At 52.5% G+C, this 17030-nt stretch overlaps 1 protein-coding gene across 2 annotated transcripts in view; it reads right to left on the bottom strand.

Moving 5' to 3' along the window:
* KIAA1671 overlaps positions 1-17030 on the bottom strand; it is a 183223-nt gene that overhangs the window by 59867 nt on the left and 106326 nt on the right. Inside the window, exon 1 of one of the 2 annotated variants that reach the window (XM_082853196.1) lies at positions 456-1488. The exons of the other annotated variant lie outside the window; for it this stretch is intronic. Coding sequence (XP_082709322.1) covers positions 456-740 — 285 coding nt within the window. The 5' untranslated portion in view covers positions 741-1488. Of the gene's footprint in view, positions 1-455; positions 1489-17030 lie in introns of those variants that run through there. 2 annotated transcript variants of the gene reach the window in all.

Raw genomic sequence — 17030 nt, forward strand, 5'->3', positions numbered from 1 at the left:
ACCACAGAAGTCACAACTCCACACGCGCATGACACGGACACTTGGCCACCCTGGAGGGTGTGAGGAGATGAAGCAGGTGCCAACTAATCCTCCCCCAAAATAGGAAGCATTTGCGTCGGGCTGGAGTGTCGGCACTTGCAGATAAATCAACCAGCAAAGCCTGCCGGACTCATGTGCCAGCCCCGACCGCACAGACGTTGAATCCGGTATAAATGTCCTGACCGCTCTGGGGGAGCGAGCAAGGCCACTGTCAGGGGGATCGCCACCACACGCCTCTTTCCCAGGCGCGGGAGCAGGACAGGGTCGGGCTAGACGGACAATTACTCTGGAAGAGGCAACCTCCCCGGTTGGATCTATGGGAATCCCACCACCTCCCTGGAGTGGGGCAGGGGCCGCACTGGAGGGGAGGAGTTCTCACTGTTGTTTTAATATTTTAAAAAACATAACAAGCTTACAAGATCTGGTGGCTCCGAGTCCGGCTGCCTTTTCCTCAGGGAAGAAAATCTCTGTTGGCTTCGCGCAGAGAAGCGGCGTAAAGATTCCCGGCTGCGGGAAGCGAGGTGTCGGAAGGACGAGGTGCGCTTGAAGGGGGTCCGGCCGGAGGGCTCCCCACTCGCCCGCTCGGGGCCCACCGTGCTGGTCACTAAGTTGAGGGCCTCCTGGAAGGACCGCCGGACGGTCCCCATCCACTGGGTCATGTGTGTTTGGGCCACCGTGAGTTTGTCTCCCAGGTAATCCATGGGGCCGGCAGGTGGGGAGGCAGGAAAGCCGCGAAACGCCGGGGTCCTCTCCCCTCTCCCTGCTGTGCACCGCCGGGAGTTCTGGGCTGCCTGGAGAGGAAAGCCAGCAGCCCTCTTCAGCCGGCCCGAGAGTAGATAAACATCGCTGAGCCAGCAGCCGGCGGCATCCGCGGGGCTCGCTCCGAATCTGAGGCAGTTCAGGGTCAGGCTGCGAGTCCACCCCCCTGAGTTGTGAGTAAACACGCTGGCCGCTCCAAGATCCAGTTCCCAGCGCTCACCGGCTGGCCGGCTGGCTCGGGTGACGAGGAGCTTTGAGGAACTGGGCTGCCGCGCCGGCTCCAGGGCGTGACGGTCCCCGCGAGGTGGGGGTGGAAAAGGCGGTGGCCCCCGGGCACCCTCAGGCACCTGGATCCTCACTTTCCCCCAGGTAGGCGGCACTCCCCAGGCACCCGCGGCGGCGGCGGGGCCCTGCTCACCTGGCCCACGCAGGTTTCCTGTCCTCCGGCCGGGGGTTCCAAACCTGTGGGCCGGCGGGCAGCTAGCTCATTTCTGGAGGCAGCCACCAGGGCCCCGGGTCCCCTGGCTTGGCAGCCCAGGATGACATCAGCCCCCGTTCTCAGCGAGGGGCTTCGCTGCCCAGGAATGCCGGAGGGGCCTCGGGGAGGCGGCCGCCCAGGGAGCTGACGTCCGCCCCCATTTGTTCTTCCTCTCCAAGTCCCAACTCGCTCACCGTCCCGCGGAGCTGACTGTGAATGCACGTGCCCGGCAGCCTATCCGCCCTATGCCCTGACCGCGGGCGCAAGGGGAGATGCGGCTGCACGTGCGTGCACGCGGGCGCCCGTGTGCACGTATGTCGGAGATCAGGCGGCCCGGGGAAGGCTGAACAGTTGGGAAACTGCCTCTAGGGTGACAGGCAGCGAGCGTCTGTGGACCTCTGGCCGGCAGTCAGTCTGTCTCCCTCTGGCGGTCCATTTCTCTGTCAGTTTCCCAGCCTCTCCTTCCTCCCCGTGTCTTATTTTCCACTTGTTCCTCCCTAAGCTCCTCTCTCTCTCTCATCCTCTCTCTCTCTCTCTCTCTCTCTCTCTCTCTCTGTCTCTCTCGCCTTTCCAGCCTTCTCTCCCTCCTCCCTAAAAGGCAACACCCAGCCAGGTGAAACAACCCCCAGGTCCCCCAAGGAAGGAACTGGGCCGGGCTGTATTTCAGTACAGGCAGAGTTGCCATGGCAACCCTGGGCCACAGCATCTGCCCCATCCTGGGTGGGCAGGCGCGGCACAGGGATGAACAGGAATGATTCATGGTTTATACTGGGTCACATGAGCTCCTGGGCTTTAACCCTTGTGGAGCTGTAGTGGCGGGGGGGCGGGGTGGGAAATGCGAGGCAGCAGCGTCTGAGACTGGAGGGGGTGCTTGTCCGGAAACGGTGAGCAGCAGCCTCCCTAAGGGGAGGCACACTTGTGGAAGGAGCTTTCTCCTTCCAGCAGGGATCCACCCTCTGTGTTACAGATGAGGAGGTGCAGGCTCAGAGACGTAGATTCACTTGCCCAAGGTCACACAGCAAGGGTACCACCAGAGCATGGGTCTGGGCTGTTTCATCCCTGCCCCTGCCCCATTTTCTGGGTCTGACACAGCACATGATCCAGAGTTGGAGCTCAGTAAATATTTATCGTTCAAATGCCGAGTCCAAGAGTGAAACTTTGATCAGTCTGACTGCATCCCCAGCACTTTCCCCCACCCACGTCATCTCAGTTTTGAACAAATATTTGCTCCCTAGACACCGATCAAAGGGCTTCACTTGAGAAAGTTTTTCACGGAGGTGTCTGACAATGCAGCTCACGCAGATCTCCTCCTTCTCCGGATTCCCAGTCCTTACAGATGTTCGTTTGCTCATTCATTCTTTCACTGATTCATGTAAACATTCAGAGACTGTCCTCCCCGGGCCAAGCACTGGATACAGAGACTGAGGACGCACCTGCCCTTGAGGGCTCCCAGTCCAGTAGGACACTATAACTGTGGCTAATATTCACTGAGAGCGTGACTGAGTGTCCAATGCCATTCTAAGTGTTCATAGGAATTAACTCATGAATCCTCACGTGAACCCATTTGACAGGAGGAGACTGAGGCCCAGGGAGGTGACGTCACCTGCCAAGTTCTTCCAGGGTGGTAGGTGGCCCCCAAGATGGCCTCCAGGGATCCCTGACCCCTGTTATTCACACCCCAGAGTGGTTCCCTCTCACAACGAGTCCGAGTTGGTCTGTGTGCCCAAGAGATAAGGCAGAAGTGACAGTGTGTGATTTCCAAAGCTGGGTCCTACCAGCCGCCATGTTGTGAAGGCACTCAAGCAGCCCTGTGGAGAGAGCCACGTGGAGAGAGTCTGAGGCCCCCAGCCAACAGGCAGCACCCACTTCCAGCCGTGTGAGCGAGCCATTTTGGAAGCAGATCCCACATCGCCAGGCAAACCCTTGGATGACTGTGGCCCTCAACTGCAACCTCGCGGGAAACCCTGAGCCCGAGCCATCCAGCCAAGCTGCTCCCAAATTCCTGACCCACAGAAATCACAAGAGATTCAAATGCCCAGAGGCAGGATAGTGCCTGGGCCATTGGGAAACCAAGAGCTGGAGCAGAATTGAGGAGAGAGAGGGGAGGGAGACAAGGGCCTCTTGTAGCAGCCTGCACCCATGATGCAAATGAGAAAAATGTGCACAGGGCCCCAGATCCTACCTCCATACATGTGTCTGGCCCCACCCACCACCCCATACAGCCTTCAGGGTCCCAGGGCTTCTGGCCACCAAGGTTTGCCCACTTTCCTCACCTGGTCTGTAGCCAGCCTCCTGCAGTGGGTGGGCCAGTTGCCCAGAGGGCCAGGAACTTCCAGGGTGGAAGCAGTCATGAGAAAGAGCTGAGTCCTCCCCATCTAACCCCAGAAAAGCCGCATCAGAAATACCTAAAGATCTAGAAAGGGACGCAACTTTTTAACAGATCATCTGGACACAGAGGTGGGAAAAATTTACTGAGACCCTTCCGGAGGAAAAACGTTACATCAAAGCAGCACCTACAACACCTTTGAAGTGATAACACCCAGTGTTGGTCAGGCTGTGGCAAAAGAGATACATTTGCCCACAGATGGAAACGGAGATTGGTATATTATTTCCTGAAGGGAATTTAACATGGAAGATCAAAATTCTTAAAAACAGTGACCAGTTAATGGCACGCATGCCGAAGTGTACTGATATCTATAACTTATTTTGAAATGCAGCAAAAAAAAAAAAGTATACACTAAGGAATGGATGGCTGGCTAGATTTTTCTAAGGCAAAGAGAGCAAAAGGTGAGCAATTATAGAATCTGTCTGGTAGGTATATGTGTATGTCCTGCACAATTTTTCTGTATATTTGAAATTTTTCATAATAAAAGGTTGGGATGGGAGGATGTGCCTGCCTTTTGATCCCGAGTTTCATGATCCAATTCCACACCCAGAAATCTGTCTGGAAATGAGAAGGATCTATACAAACATTTTGCTATACAGGGGTGTTCATCACAGTTATATTTGTGAAAAATTCGTAAAAATCTTATCGTCCAACAAAAAGAGACTCGTTCAGTGTTGTGCCGACCCATACTGAAGTCAGAGGCAAAAGAAAAAATCAGTGACACTGATCCTGTCTTTATGTATAATGTCGACAGTTTGTTCACCATGGATTTTTGAATTAATTTTGATTTTTTAAAAAATACTGCATTAAAAGTAATTTATTTTGATGCTCTCTTAAATTTTGGGCCCTAGGTGTGTGCCTCAGTCACCTCACCCTAGCCCCAGCCCAGGATATGCTAAATCAATATAGCTTCATGGTTAAGGGTTTGTAGACCTGCCTCTGGCTCTTATTAGCTGTGTGGCCTTGAGAAAGTTACTGAGCCTCTCTGATCTTCAGAGATGAAATCATCAAAGTCATCATTGTCACTGATGCTGTTGGAACCCCTTACTGTGTGTGCCAGGCATTGTATTACACTGTCTGCTCCTCCCAACAATGAAATGAGGTTTGTAATAGGATTATTACTCCCATTTTACAGATGGAAAAACTGAGGCAGAGGGATTCAATGAGCAGCCTAAGGTCACACAGCTATTAAGTGGTAGAGTGTGCAACCCCCAGCCTTGCACCTTGGACAAGGTAGAGGAGGACTGGCCTTTGGTAAATCAGTCTGGATCGAAGAAAAATGTTGGGAAAAGCAGAGGAGACCAAGCAGCAGGCGGGATCACAAGGTCCCACCTCCTTCCACAATGGGGGAGAGGGGTGCAGAAGGGAGCTGGAAAGACAGATTGCTTGCCTGCTCCCCGCTCCCGGCTCCCCTTAGGTACAATGTGGTCTGAAAGTGTGACTATAAAAAGCGTCACTCTCTGAAAACTGGGGCAGCCTGAGCACTTTCCCTGCCAGAGGACTTTTTTTGCAAACTCTTCTGTTCTCTCCAGGAAACTCTTGGGATGTTGCTGGGCATGAAAACGGAAAGAAAGCCATCTCCTTACATAATTAATCCAAAATACTCTGGAGAAGCTGCTGTGATCCAGGAAATAAAGGGGAATTTTATCCACAGTATGAGGTGGGGCCCAGAGGTCACCATTTCTAGACAAGTGTGTGCCGTCACAGAAATCAGAATGCAGTCATTCATTCATTCAACAAATGTTCCCTGTGCCGCTACTTTGTGTGAGCTCCGTGCTGACCCTGAAGGGACCTATAGTCCCTGAAGAGCTCGGGATAGCTATCTGATCTCAGCCATTAAGGGGAGAGAGTGTCCCAACAGGCCACCTCAAATCTGAGGCTGTATCATTTTCTCCCCCAAATCTGATACAAACATGAACACTCTAGAGAATCCCTCAGGTGGAAGAAAAAGCCAGAAAAAAAAAATGAACATTTGCAGTACAAGTACCAAGGGCTATAACAGACTAGTGAATAACACACTATGATGGGAATGTAAGTGGGGGAGGCGAAACCCAACCAAGAAAGTAGGAACTTGAGGAAAGAAGAGCAAAGGGAAGTTGTTCATTTACTGAGGATCATTTATTGTAACTGGAAGAAGCAAATCTGGGTAGGGTCTTAAAAGATGAATAGGAGTATTCCAGGAAGGCTGAATGGCATGTGCAAAGGCCATTGGGCATGGCCGTATCCAGTCTTGCCTCTGGGCTTTTTCACATGCTGTATCCCCTGTATCCCTGCCTAGAGCTGCCTTCCCCTGTTCTCCACCTCTATTGGACGTCCCCGCACCCCATGACCACCTTCAGCAACTTCAGTCTTTTCCAAATCTCCCCCAGGAGGTCTCAATCACATGACTCTCTGCACATCCTGTTTCCCAAAAGACTGGACATTCCGGAAGTAGGCATCCTGAGCCTCGAAATATACTAATGTTACACTGATAAGGAAGGGGGTGTGGTAGAAATAATAATAACCATTAATTGAGGATTTGCTGTGTGCCGGGAACTGGTCACCCATACACCTCACCTCACGTAACCCTCACAACAACCCTACAGGGTGAGTCCTGTTATTAATTATCCCCATTTTGCAGAGAAGGGCAGTGAGGTTTTAAAGAGCTGAAGGTATTTGCTCAAGGTCACTGAGCTGGCAAGTGGGGTTCTGGGACTTGAACCCAGACCTGTCTGATTCCAAAGCCCTCCTCCTTCTAGGACAGAAGCCAGACTCTATCCACACCTCTAAGACCCCTTAAAATAGCCAACTCTGTCCCAAGCCCCATGCACGAGGGCAGTAACTATTCCACATACTTCTCTGGTTGTCTTCAGACCTCCTTGGGTCAGGAAATGCCTGCAGAAGGACTTGTCTGGTTGTAAATCAAAGAGTTTCCTTTCTTGACATCTGGCCTAGAGACTAATTCCAGGGACCATATGTGGGAAGGGCTGACCTGTCGACCCAGCTTAAACCTGTTTTCTCTCCCCGTGGGATGGAGCAAAGGCTTTGGAGAGATGACCAACAGCCAGACTTCTCACTTCATTGAAGAACCAGGCCCAGGCAGATGGCTGTCCCAGACCCACAATAAATCTGTGTCAGGAGCCGTGATCTTCCACAGTAGTCGCTCACGATCTGGACTTTGACAAGGTCTCTGGGATGTGCTCTGCTGCCTCGTGTTCAGCCCTTTGCACATGCTGTTCCCTCTCGCTAGGACACCATTCTACCCGTTCCTCACCTGGTCAGCATCTATTGTCCTTCACAGCTCAGCTTAGGGTACTCCCTCTTCCAAGAAGCCTCCCCTGATTCTTCATGCCCCCCGGCAGGGGGCGGTCACCTCTGGGCTCCCACTTTGCCGTATGACCCCCAAGCATCGTTAACAATCTGAGCTGTAACTCTATTTACCCGTCAGTCTCCCCACTGGACTCTGAGACCAGGGGCAGCAGGTATGTGTCCTGTTCACCCTTGAATCTCAGTATCTGGCACTCAGCAGGCACTCGACGTGCCCACCGTGTGAAATGAGGGAACCACTGAGGTTTGAACCCCAGTCATACAACTCCCAGCATCCCTCTCCCTAGGCTTGTTTCCAAGGCAACAGGGAAAAGAATTCTGATATGGGAACAACAAAAAAAAAACAGAAATAACTTGATCTGACAAGTCAATCCCAGATTATTTATAAACCAAGCCCAAGACAATTTCCTTGTGTTCATTTATCACTGTTATTCAAATAGTCATTTTAATGACCTAAGATGCCCTTAATTAACCTTGGAAGGGGAGGGGGGAAAAGAAAACCATCTGGAAAGGAAATCTTTCTAGAAACAGCCAGGAACTCATCTCTCTGCTTTATCAGGCCCCACCCTGAGCTCAAGTGGAAAGTAGCATTTTCCACACTGGGGAGAGCCCGCTGTGTGGCCCCGCCTTGCGTGGCAAGGCCAGTCTGTAATTACAGCCCCTCTTTGAAGAGCTAGGCGTCCAATAAAGCTGCAGGCCCTGGCCTCCTCAAAAATGGAAGCAGGCTGGGCTGAGGGCCCCGCCTGATTCATGCTGCTGGCTGCCCAGTGGCTCTGGGGCAGTGGTTTCCGGAACGCTGCCACATGCTCCTCGGGCTTTCTGGGAAGGAGAAGGGGACCCTACTGGGGTCTTTGTCTGGTCGCCTTGCTTGGGGTTGGACAACGCGTCTCTTTCCACCAGAGCAGCTGAAATTGCACATTTTTGGATCAGTTAGTGAAAGAGAGCAAGATGTTCTTGGGGAACAAGAATTAGAACTGGGACAAGGGATTCATGATGTCCCCTAGGAAATTTATCCCTGAGCAGTGAGCCTGCTATCCTGGGCTAAGTGCCCCTTAAGCAACACCCTAAGATTTGAAGCCTCTCCCCGAGGATAATAAAAGGCTAGAGGAATGAGAAGGCTTCCTTTCCCTGCCCCCTCCCTCCTCCCTTCTGACTTCAACAAGCACTTGAATGAGGACCTACTATGTGCCAAGCGCTGTGCCAGGTGCTGGGGACCCCATCCCTGGCCCCCAGAGTGGTTTTATTTGGGCTTTGCAGTAAGGATGATAACGAACTGGAGTAGCTCTTAGTCGCCGAGGGCCTACTGTGCGCTCCATCACCTCCCTGACCTGCATAAGCCAGAAGGGTTGTAATCCCTGCCGTACAGATGAGGACACCAAGACACCGAACGAGGAAGACCCTAGCCCGAGTCACATGGCTGCCGCGTGCCGAGCATGGCTCAAGCCCAGGTCAGGCTGAGCTCAAAGCCGGGGCTCCTGAACGCCGGCTACCCTGCCTCTGTGAGCACCCCGGCTCATGGCAGAACAGGGCTGGATTTGGGGTGCAGAAGAGGTGGCGGCAGGATAAAGGGCCTTAGCCCTGCTCCTCCTTCTTCCTCTCTGCTTCACTTCCTCAGACTCGGGCGGCCGTGAGCCCCAAGTGAAGCCTGACTGTGATGGGCACAAGGTTTCCCGAGATGGCCTCAGCCGCCTCGGCAGCTCCAAGGACCCCCAAGTCTGGGCGGCCTTGGAGAGCCCCGTGTATCCCACCTGCCCCGGCTGAACAGAGAGGAGAGGGTGGGCCCTGGGCCCCCTGACCCAGGCTTGAGGCCACCAGGCTCTGCCCCCAATTACTGGGGGTCCCCGGGCAGCGCTCCCCTCCTCTCTGAGAGGCCGGGGAGCCCAACTCAAAACCCCAGCTGCCTCCTCTCAAAGGCCACCTGTCCCAGGCAGACTAAACACCGTGTGGCCTGGGGCACTCACGTGGCCTCCTTTTGTCTGTGGTGCCTCATCTCACAAATGGAAATCGTGACACCCGCCTCCCAGGTAAAGGTGCTCAAAGCAGGCCCCTGGCAAAGGTAGGTGGGATGGCGTCAGGTTCCCACGGGGCGGTCTGTGGCTGGAGTGCTCACGTTTGGAGAACAAACTTTTGAAGGAAAACGTCCTCCCACATGCCAAATCAACATCTATTCAAACACTGCTAGGACGCGGTTAATATTTCCTAAGTACCAACGACGGGCCAGGCCCTACGCCATCTCATGTCATCCCCACACACGCATGGTTAAGGGCAGGCCTCCCATGACTGACTCCTCACGGTGTGACCCTGGGCAAGTGGCTTGCCTTCTCTGAGCCCCTCCTTCCTTGTCTTTAAAATGGGATAAAAACGGTCCCCTCCCTCCCAGGTGGTGCTGAAAGTTCATGTGATGTGTGTTCTATCTCGTGAGAGCAGAACAACTATCCCCATTATACAGATGAGGACACTGAGGCAGCGAGCGCAGAGGCTGAAGGCTGCACAGTCACTGAGTGGTGAAGTCTGGCTTGGAGGCCTGTGCTCTCAGAGCTGTGGCTCGGTGGGCAAGGGGACAGTGGGCGCTGGGGAGCTGGCGCCTCTGGCCTCCCAGGCCCACCCCTATCATTCCCATTGCCCAGCTCGCCAGCCCTCGGCCACCCTCCTCTCATCTCAGAGCTGCTGTGACTAATGGTCCCCACTCGGTCCCTGCTTGCTGAGGCCTCCACACAGGCACGGCTTTCTCCCGACCCGGCTAGAGGTCTATTATCTTGTGCCTTGTTTCTCGGCTTGTAGACAGCCCCTCCTCTGCACTGCCCACACTGTCCAGGAGCCATGCTGTGCTGGGCAGGAGGGCAGGAAGCGGGGCGGCCAGGCAGCCTTGGCATTTTGACAAAAGTGTGTCGCCCCGTAGGCCCCCACAGTACCCACCTGGTAGGCACAAGGCATATTCTGGCAGCCTCAGAGTTCCTGGACCTCGGCCAGCCTGGACTCACAGCTGTCTGGAACTCTCCCATCGCCAGGGCGATGAAGGTGAGACCCCCAGCTCCCTCCACCCAGCTGCCTCCTGCCGGGAAAGGTACCACCCAGCAGCCCCAAACTGACTGTAGCCCGCATACCATGATGCTTCTCACTTCTGAATCTAGCTCCTCAGAGACTCTCCCTCCCAACCACCCAACACAAAGGAGCTGCCAGATCCTCTCTATCTTAGCACCCTTTCCTTCACACGTTCTGTTATACTACCTGGTATTTTCCTGATCGTTTCTTTAATGTGATCTCTCTAACCAAGGCTCGTGAGAGCAGAAACCTTGGATGCCTTAATATCTGCTATTGTCCCTGTGCCTAGCACACTGGAGGCTCTCAGTAAGTGTTTGCTGAATGAATGGGTGAATGAATGAATGAAGTGAAGAAGAGAAAGAAGGGGCGAGGAGGGGAGGAGAAGTGGCGGGGGGTGCATATAAGGGGGAGGGGAGGGGAGGGGAGAAACACTATAACATTTGTACTGCAGTCCCATCCTCTCCTCCCCTCTCCTCCTTGGTCAATTCCTACCCACCCTTAAAGACTTCACACTGATGCCCCCACCTCCAGGAAGTCCTCCCTGCTACCCTTCCCACTCAGCTCAGTGCCTCCTCTGGGCTCCCCAACCCCTGAGCTTCCCCATCACAGCGTTCTCTTAACCATAAATAGAAGGGCTAATTTCCACACCCCTCTGCCCACTGGCTGCAGATACTGGAAGGTCAGCGCTGTTTCAATTCCCTTCTGTATCTCCAGGGCCCATCCTGAGGCCTGGTGCACAGCTAATGTTTATCAAGACCTAACCACATGCCAGGCCCAGGCTGAGCACTTTGAATCAGATAATTCACAGACTCTTCAGCATCACCCTGTAAGGAGGGGGACCACCTTATACCCATTTTACAGACAAGAGAAGTAAGGCTGAGAGAAGGCAAGCTACTTGGCCAAGGTCACACAGCAAGGACCCTGGGCGACCATTATACCACACTGTCCTCCAGCACCGACTATGTGCAACACTTTAGGCACTTTACATAAGTCTCATTCCGTTCTCATCAGCCCTTAAAGGTGACATCAAATCTCAGATGAAGGAACCAAGGCCAGGGACATATAGGGTCCTCATAACCGGCTCAAACTCACTCAAGACAATCGGGCACCAGGAAACTAATCAAAGAACTGGCACAGAAAAATACAGCCATGAACAGCATTCTTCTTTCCTGGCCCAGCCTTGAAAATGCTGGCTACTAACTTCCCACCCTCTCTTGCAGCAATAGCATGGGGATGGGACCAAATCCTGGCCAATGAGATTTTGGGGGGAAGTCTGCTGGGTACACTCAGGGAGAAGTCTTCCTCCCAATACACCCCCTCTTCCTTAGCTGGATATTGTCAAGTCTCCCAGGAATGGCTGGAACTGTGGCAGTCATTTTGGGACCACGAGGGGAAAAGACGCTGAAGAGAGCATAGAAAAATGGAAAGAATCTGGGTTGGTCCACTAATCCAGGATGTGGCAAACTGTTTTAAAGGGCCAGATAGTAAATATTTTAGGTATTGCCAGCCATGTGTGGTCTCCGTCACATAGTTTTTGGTTTGGGGGATTTTTTAAAAATAATCTTTGAGGGACTTCCCTGGTGGTGCAGTGGTTGAGAGTCCGCCTGCCGATGCAGGGGACACGGGTTCGTGCCCCGGTCCGGGAAGATCCCACATGCCGCGGAGCAGCTGGGCCCGTGAGACATGGCCGCTGAGCCTGCACGTCCGGAACCTGTGCTCCGCAACGGGAGAGGCCACAACAGTGAGAGGCCCGCGTACCGCAAAAAAAAAAAAAAAAAAATCTTTGAAAGATGTAAAACTCATTCTTAGCTCACAGGCCACAGTGTGATGAACCCTGCACTACATCCCCTCTACCATCAGGTGAATTATGTGAAGTAATACACATCCTTGTGGTTTGACCCATCTTTATTGGGGGGGGGGGCGTTCTTTTGCTACTTTCAGCATCTTCAAAAGCATCTTCACTGATAAAATAACAGTGGTGTACCAAGTGCTGGCGAGGATGCAGGGCAACTGAAACTCTCAGGGGATGAGACGCAAAATGGTACAGCCCCACTGGAAAACAGTTTAACTTGCACCTACCACATGATCCAGCCACTCCACTCCTAGGTGTTTACCCGAGAGAAATGAAATCACGTGTCCACGCAGAGACTTGACCAAGAATGTTCAGAGCAGCTTTACTCACGTGAGCCAAAAAGTGGAATCAACCCAAATGTCTGTCAACAGATGCATGGACGCACACACTGGTACATCCACGCAGTGGAACAGTCCTGAGTGATAAAAAGGAATGAGCCGCTGATACGCACTACGCCACGGATGAATCTCAGATAATCATGCAGAGTGAAAGGAACCAGATGAAGAGGAGCGTGCGGTGTCCAGTCCCATTTACATAAAAGTCTAGAAAATGCAAACTAATCTATAGTGATAGAGAGCAGATCAGCGGTTGCATGAGGGCAGGGAGGGAGGGAGGGATCACACAGGGGCACGAGGAAATTCTTAGGGGTGAAGGATGTGTTCATCATTTTCATCGTAATGTTGGTTCCTCGGGAATACACATATGTCAAAACTCATCAAATTACACACTTTAAATATGTATGTTGTATTGTACGTCAATTATATCTCAACAAAGCTGTCACACATACAAAATAACAGTGGTGGCTCTTACAGTAAGTGGAGCCCTGAGGGTAAGGGACAGGGGGTGGGTGAGTCTTGGCCGAATGGGACCAGCAGAAAAGAGGGGAAGAGGGAAGGTGGGAGCCTGAGAAGCCAGAGGCCCCACCAGACCTCATGCGTCTTGGGTGAAGGTGATGTTCAGCTCTGCCTGCTCTACAATACAGCCGAGGACAAGAAACCAGGTCTCTGACATGTTCCTAACTTGGCAAACAAGGCCCCAGCGGCAGCTCTTGGGGACAGCTCGGGGACAGGTGGCCTTAATTCATCCAGCCTCAAGGACCCTGTGGGCTGTGCTGAGCACCCACGGCTCTTCTAGGACTTCCCAGGTGCCAGAGCTGGTGTCTGGGGTGCCAGGTCTCTTCCCATCTAATGAGACCCAGGGCACACACCAGACGGAATTCCCTAGAGGCCCTAGACTTTGTTTCTTCACTCATCCCAGAAAGAACAGGAAGAATTCCCATCTCGGCTCTCCAGCCACCATCTGCAGCAGGCCGGGAACAGGTCTGGCGCTGCAGCTTCAGAGCCTCCTCCCGCATCGGACTGGATCCCAGGGACAGGCTAGTTGCCAGCAGGCCGGCAGAAACCCGGCCTTCCTCCCTCAGGCCCTGCATCCTCCAAGGGCAGGGGGGGAAGAGGGCGGGGTTTCAGGCCAGATCCCAGTGCCTCTCCATTCTTACCAGACAAGTTATTTCAGATTTGAATAATAAATATGCTAACTACCTTCTCTTCCCCTGCCAAGTGTTCTCATTTCAAAATGGACTTAATGAGATCCCTTGGCAGAAGGACTTCTGGAAGCAACGAAAATGCTGTGCAGCCTCGAGATGCCAGCAGCAAGTGGCACTTACTGGAGACCCAGCGAACAGAAACAGGCCAGGACGGGGTGGCCGTCACTCACGCACCTCCCGTGGGCCGAGCACGGCGTTCGGTGCAGGGCAGGTGCCACCGTATCTTTTAGGTCACTGACGCTCTGCCAACGGCCCAATGTGGTCTTGTCTCCACTTGAAAGATGAGAAACCTGAGCCTTAGACCTGGTTCCCAGGTTGCACAGCATCAAAACCTGGCCTGTCTGCCAAAGAGCTGTGTGACTTTGGGCAAGCTGCTGCACCTCTCTGAGCCTCTGTTTCCTCGTCCATCTGTAAATGGGGATAATAATGGTGACCTCTGTGGAGGGATCGCTTAGCACGTAGGAAGTGCTCAGTAAACGTTCGTGCTCAGCAACCTGCCGGGGGACGAATGGCTGGATTGGAACTGAGGAGCCTGCCTCCGAAGCACGATCAGTTCTCTCTTCCCACCAACTGGTAAGTCCCTCTCCCTTCACTGAAACAAATCAAGGCAATCAGAGGAGAGAGAGCCCACCCTCTCCGGCCCCCGCATTGGGAGCCCGCCTTGCCTCCCTCCAGCTACCAGGCCAGCCCCTCCTCTTACCCCACTCACCAACTCCAGGGCACCATCCCTGCAGCGACCACCTCTCTGTCCCCTGCAGCACCCGAGTCTCCCCCTCTGCTGGACCAGGCCCATCAGCAAAGCCTCGACATCACTCATCTTCAAAAGCCAAAGGGAAACCTCCTTCAATCCCACCTCCCTCACTGCTTGGAAATCTAATGGTGCCTCAAATGTGCCTCAAAGACACCAGGAGGAAACTCTTGATGCCTGGCCCCAAATCTGCTTTCTCCACACAAGTTCCTCCACTCACCTCGCTGTCCTGGCCTGAAGACTGGAAACCTTCCACGGTCCCTTTCCTCCCCTCCCTCTTCCCTCCCCAAACTACAGCCAGAACCAGATCATTTCTCCATCCCCATCCCCACCCTGACCCCGACATCCCTCCTCAGCACCAGATCCCAGCCCCCATCTCCAACCTATCCCATCAGCCGCCACCAAAAGCATGCCCTCAGCTCTGCACTAAGACCAGAGCAAACTCCAAACGCTCTGCCCTGGCCCTCCAGGCCCCCACCTGCCTCCCCCTGCCCCCCTGCTCAATACCAGGCCGGCCATATTGACCCCACTATTGGCCTCAACCCCTACAAGCTGGTTCTGGCCTCAGGGCCTTTGCATGTGCTGTTCCCACCGCCTGAAACACTCTTCCCCCAGAAGTGGTGGGCTCCTTCTTTCAGATCTCTGCTCAAAAGCCACATCCCTTTAGGGGCCTTTACAGCCACACCTCCCCCAGCCTCTATCTGCCACATCATCCTGTTCTATTGTCTTCATACATTTATCAGTATTTACTTTTCGTATATATTATCTGTCTCTCCCACTGGAACATATACTCTGCTGGGGCAGGGATGCTCACTGCCTAGACCAGTGTCTGACACAGAGAAGGGTGTCAATAAATACTTGTTGAGAGAATAAACAAATGAATAAATGAACGAACAAATAAACATTGAATGGACACACATATACACCATCCAAAACGCTATGGGGCTCAGTGTGCTCAGCTCTGAAGTGGAGGTGGTAGTTCCAGCACCCGCACGATGGCGATGAAGATAAGCCCCAAAGGACGGGGCCCAGGAGAGGCTCAAAAAAATACTTGCTGGTTAAAGCACTTCAGCCAGCGGACACCCAGCAGCAAGACTCTCCTCTCAAAGCCTCACTGCATGAAATGCACTTAAAATCCATAATTCTGTAACTGAGATACAGTGGTTGAAGGTCTAGTGGAGACCATATGTAAGAACACTATTCGCTGTGTTATCCGGTAGCCATGGCAACTGAAATCTTCAAGTACAGTTCCATCTCGCTTTAACTTTTTATGCAGAAATTTCCAAAAGGAAATGTTCAGATTCCTTTCTCTGGTGACATTCTACAGAATAGACATCCTCGTTTGGCTCCCAGAGGAAAAAAATGCAAAATGTCAGATTCCTACGAGATAAACTGGTTTGCAAAGAAAGATGTTTCATTTCTTTAAAAAATGCGAGTCTATTTCTGAGAAAAGGAACCAGATCATCATCATCATAAATACTATTATAAGCAAATAAAAGTTCTGCTTGGAATGGAATGTACCAGAAGTTCACTAGCTCACTTGGTCATTCAACAAACATTCATTGCATGCCTGCTGTGTGCCAGGCCCTGTGCTGGACTGTGGGGACACAGCAGAGGATGAGACAGATGAAGATCCCTGCCCTCATGGAGGCTGTGTTCCAACAGGATAGACATCCAATGAAAGAGCATTCCTGGCAAGGAATTCCTAGCAAGGAAGAGCAGGGAGCAACATGGTATATGTGGAAGGACTGACCTATGGGATCATGTAGATCCGTCATTCATTAGCTGTGTGACCCTGAGCAAGTCACTGCACCTCTCTGAGCCCGTGATAAAACTGTGATAACAATATTGTTTGATGATGTGCCATGTGAACCCAAGGAGAAGACAGAAAAAGTGCTTTGCGTGGTGTCAGACCCCTCATAAGGAGCCACCTACACCCCCAGATTCTCAGAGCTGGAGTGAAACTCGGCAGGTGATGTGGCATCTGAACATCAGGCTGGGACCCAGACCACATTTGTGATGGAGGCAGGCCACCCTGCTCTCAGCTCCAGCTCCTGTATGTCCTCATGCTGTTCTTTATACCTGAACACCTCCCCTTCCCCCTCACTCCCACTCCTGCCAGCCCCAGCCCACCTGGAAAACCCTATTCAACCTTCAAATGACCTGGCAAGTCCATGGCTAGGCATTTCCCCTGCAGACAGATGCAACACACAAGGGCACCAAGACGTTTGCACAAGAATGTTCGCTGCAGTGTTGTTTACGGTGCACAAAACTGGAAATGACCTACATATCCATCGGGAGGGGACTGGTTCAATAAATACAATGAGAGGAAAAATATAAAGCCATCAGAATGAATGAGACAGACCTACTGTGCTGGGAGGGAAAGGTCTCATCATTATGAAAAAAAGAAAAATCAGGGCATAGAACACTATGTATAGCAAGGTCTGACTGGTGTTAAAAATATGTGTATATACACAGGAAATACAGATACATGCACAGAGAGTCTTATGTACGCAGAGAATATTTCTGCAAGGAGATGCATGAAACTGTCACCAATTTCTAGCGGAGTGGGACTGCAGGTTGGCGGTAGCAGGGAGACACATTTTTCTGTAGAACGCTATGCTATTTTGCACTATTGGAAATGTTCACTGTGTCTTCGTATTACTTTCTCAAATCAAAGAAAAATAAACTATTTTGAATGTTTAGACATCCAACACCTGTGTTAAATTTCCTCCCCCTAAAAATGGGCCTAACCTTCCCACCAATGTGTGGAGACATCACAGGTACAGCACCATTACCCATGTATCCATTTATGTGGGTGTCACCCCTCCCTGGAGGCACGGAATGTGGGGTCCCCACCTGTGCACCCACTGAGAG

The sequence above is a fragment of the Leucopleurus acutus genome (assembly GCF_964270905.1).
Source record: "Leucopleurus acutus genome assembly, chromosome: 13".
Taxonomy (NCBI): Eukaryota; Metazoa; Chordata; class Mammalia; order Artiodactyla; family Delphinidae; genus Leucopleurus; species Leucopleurus acutus.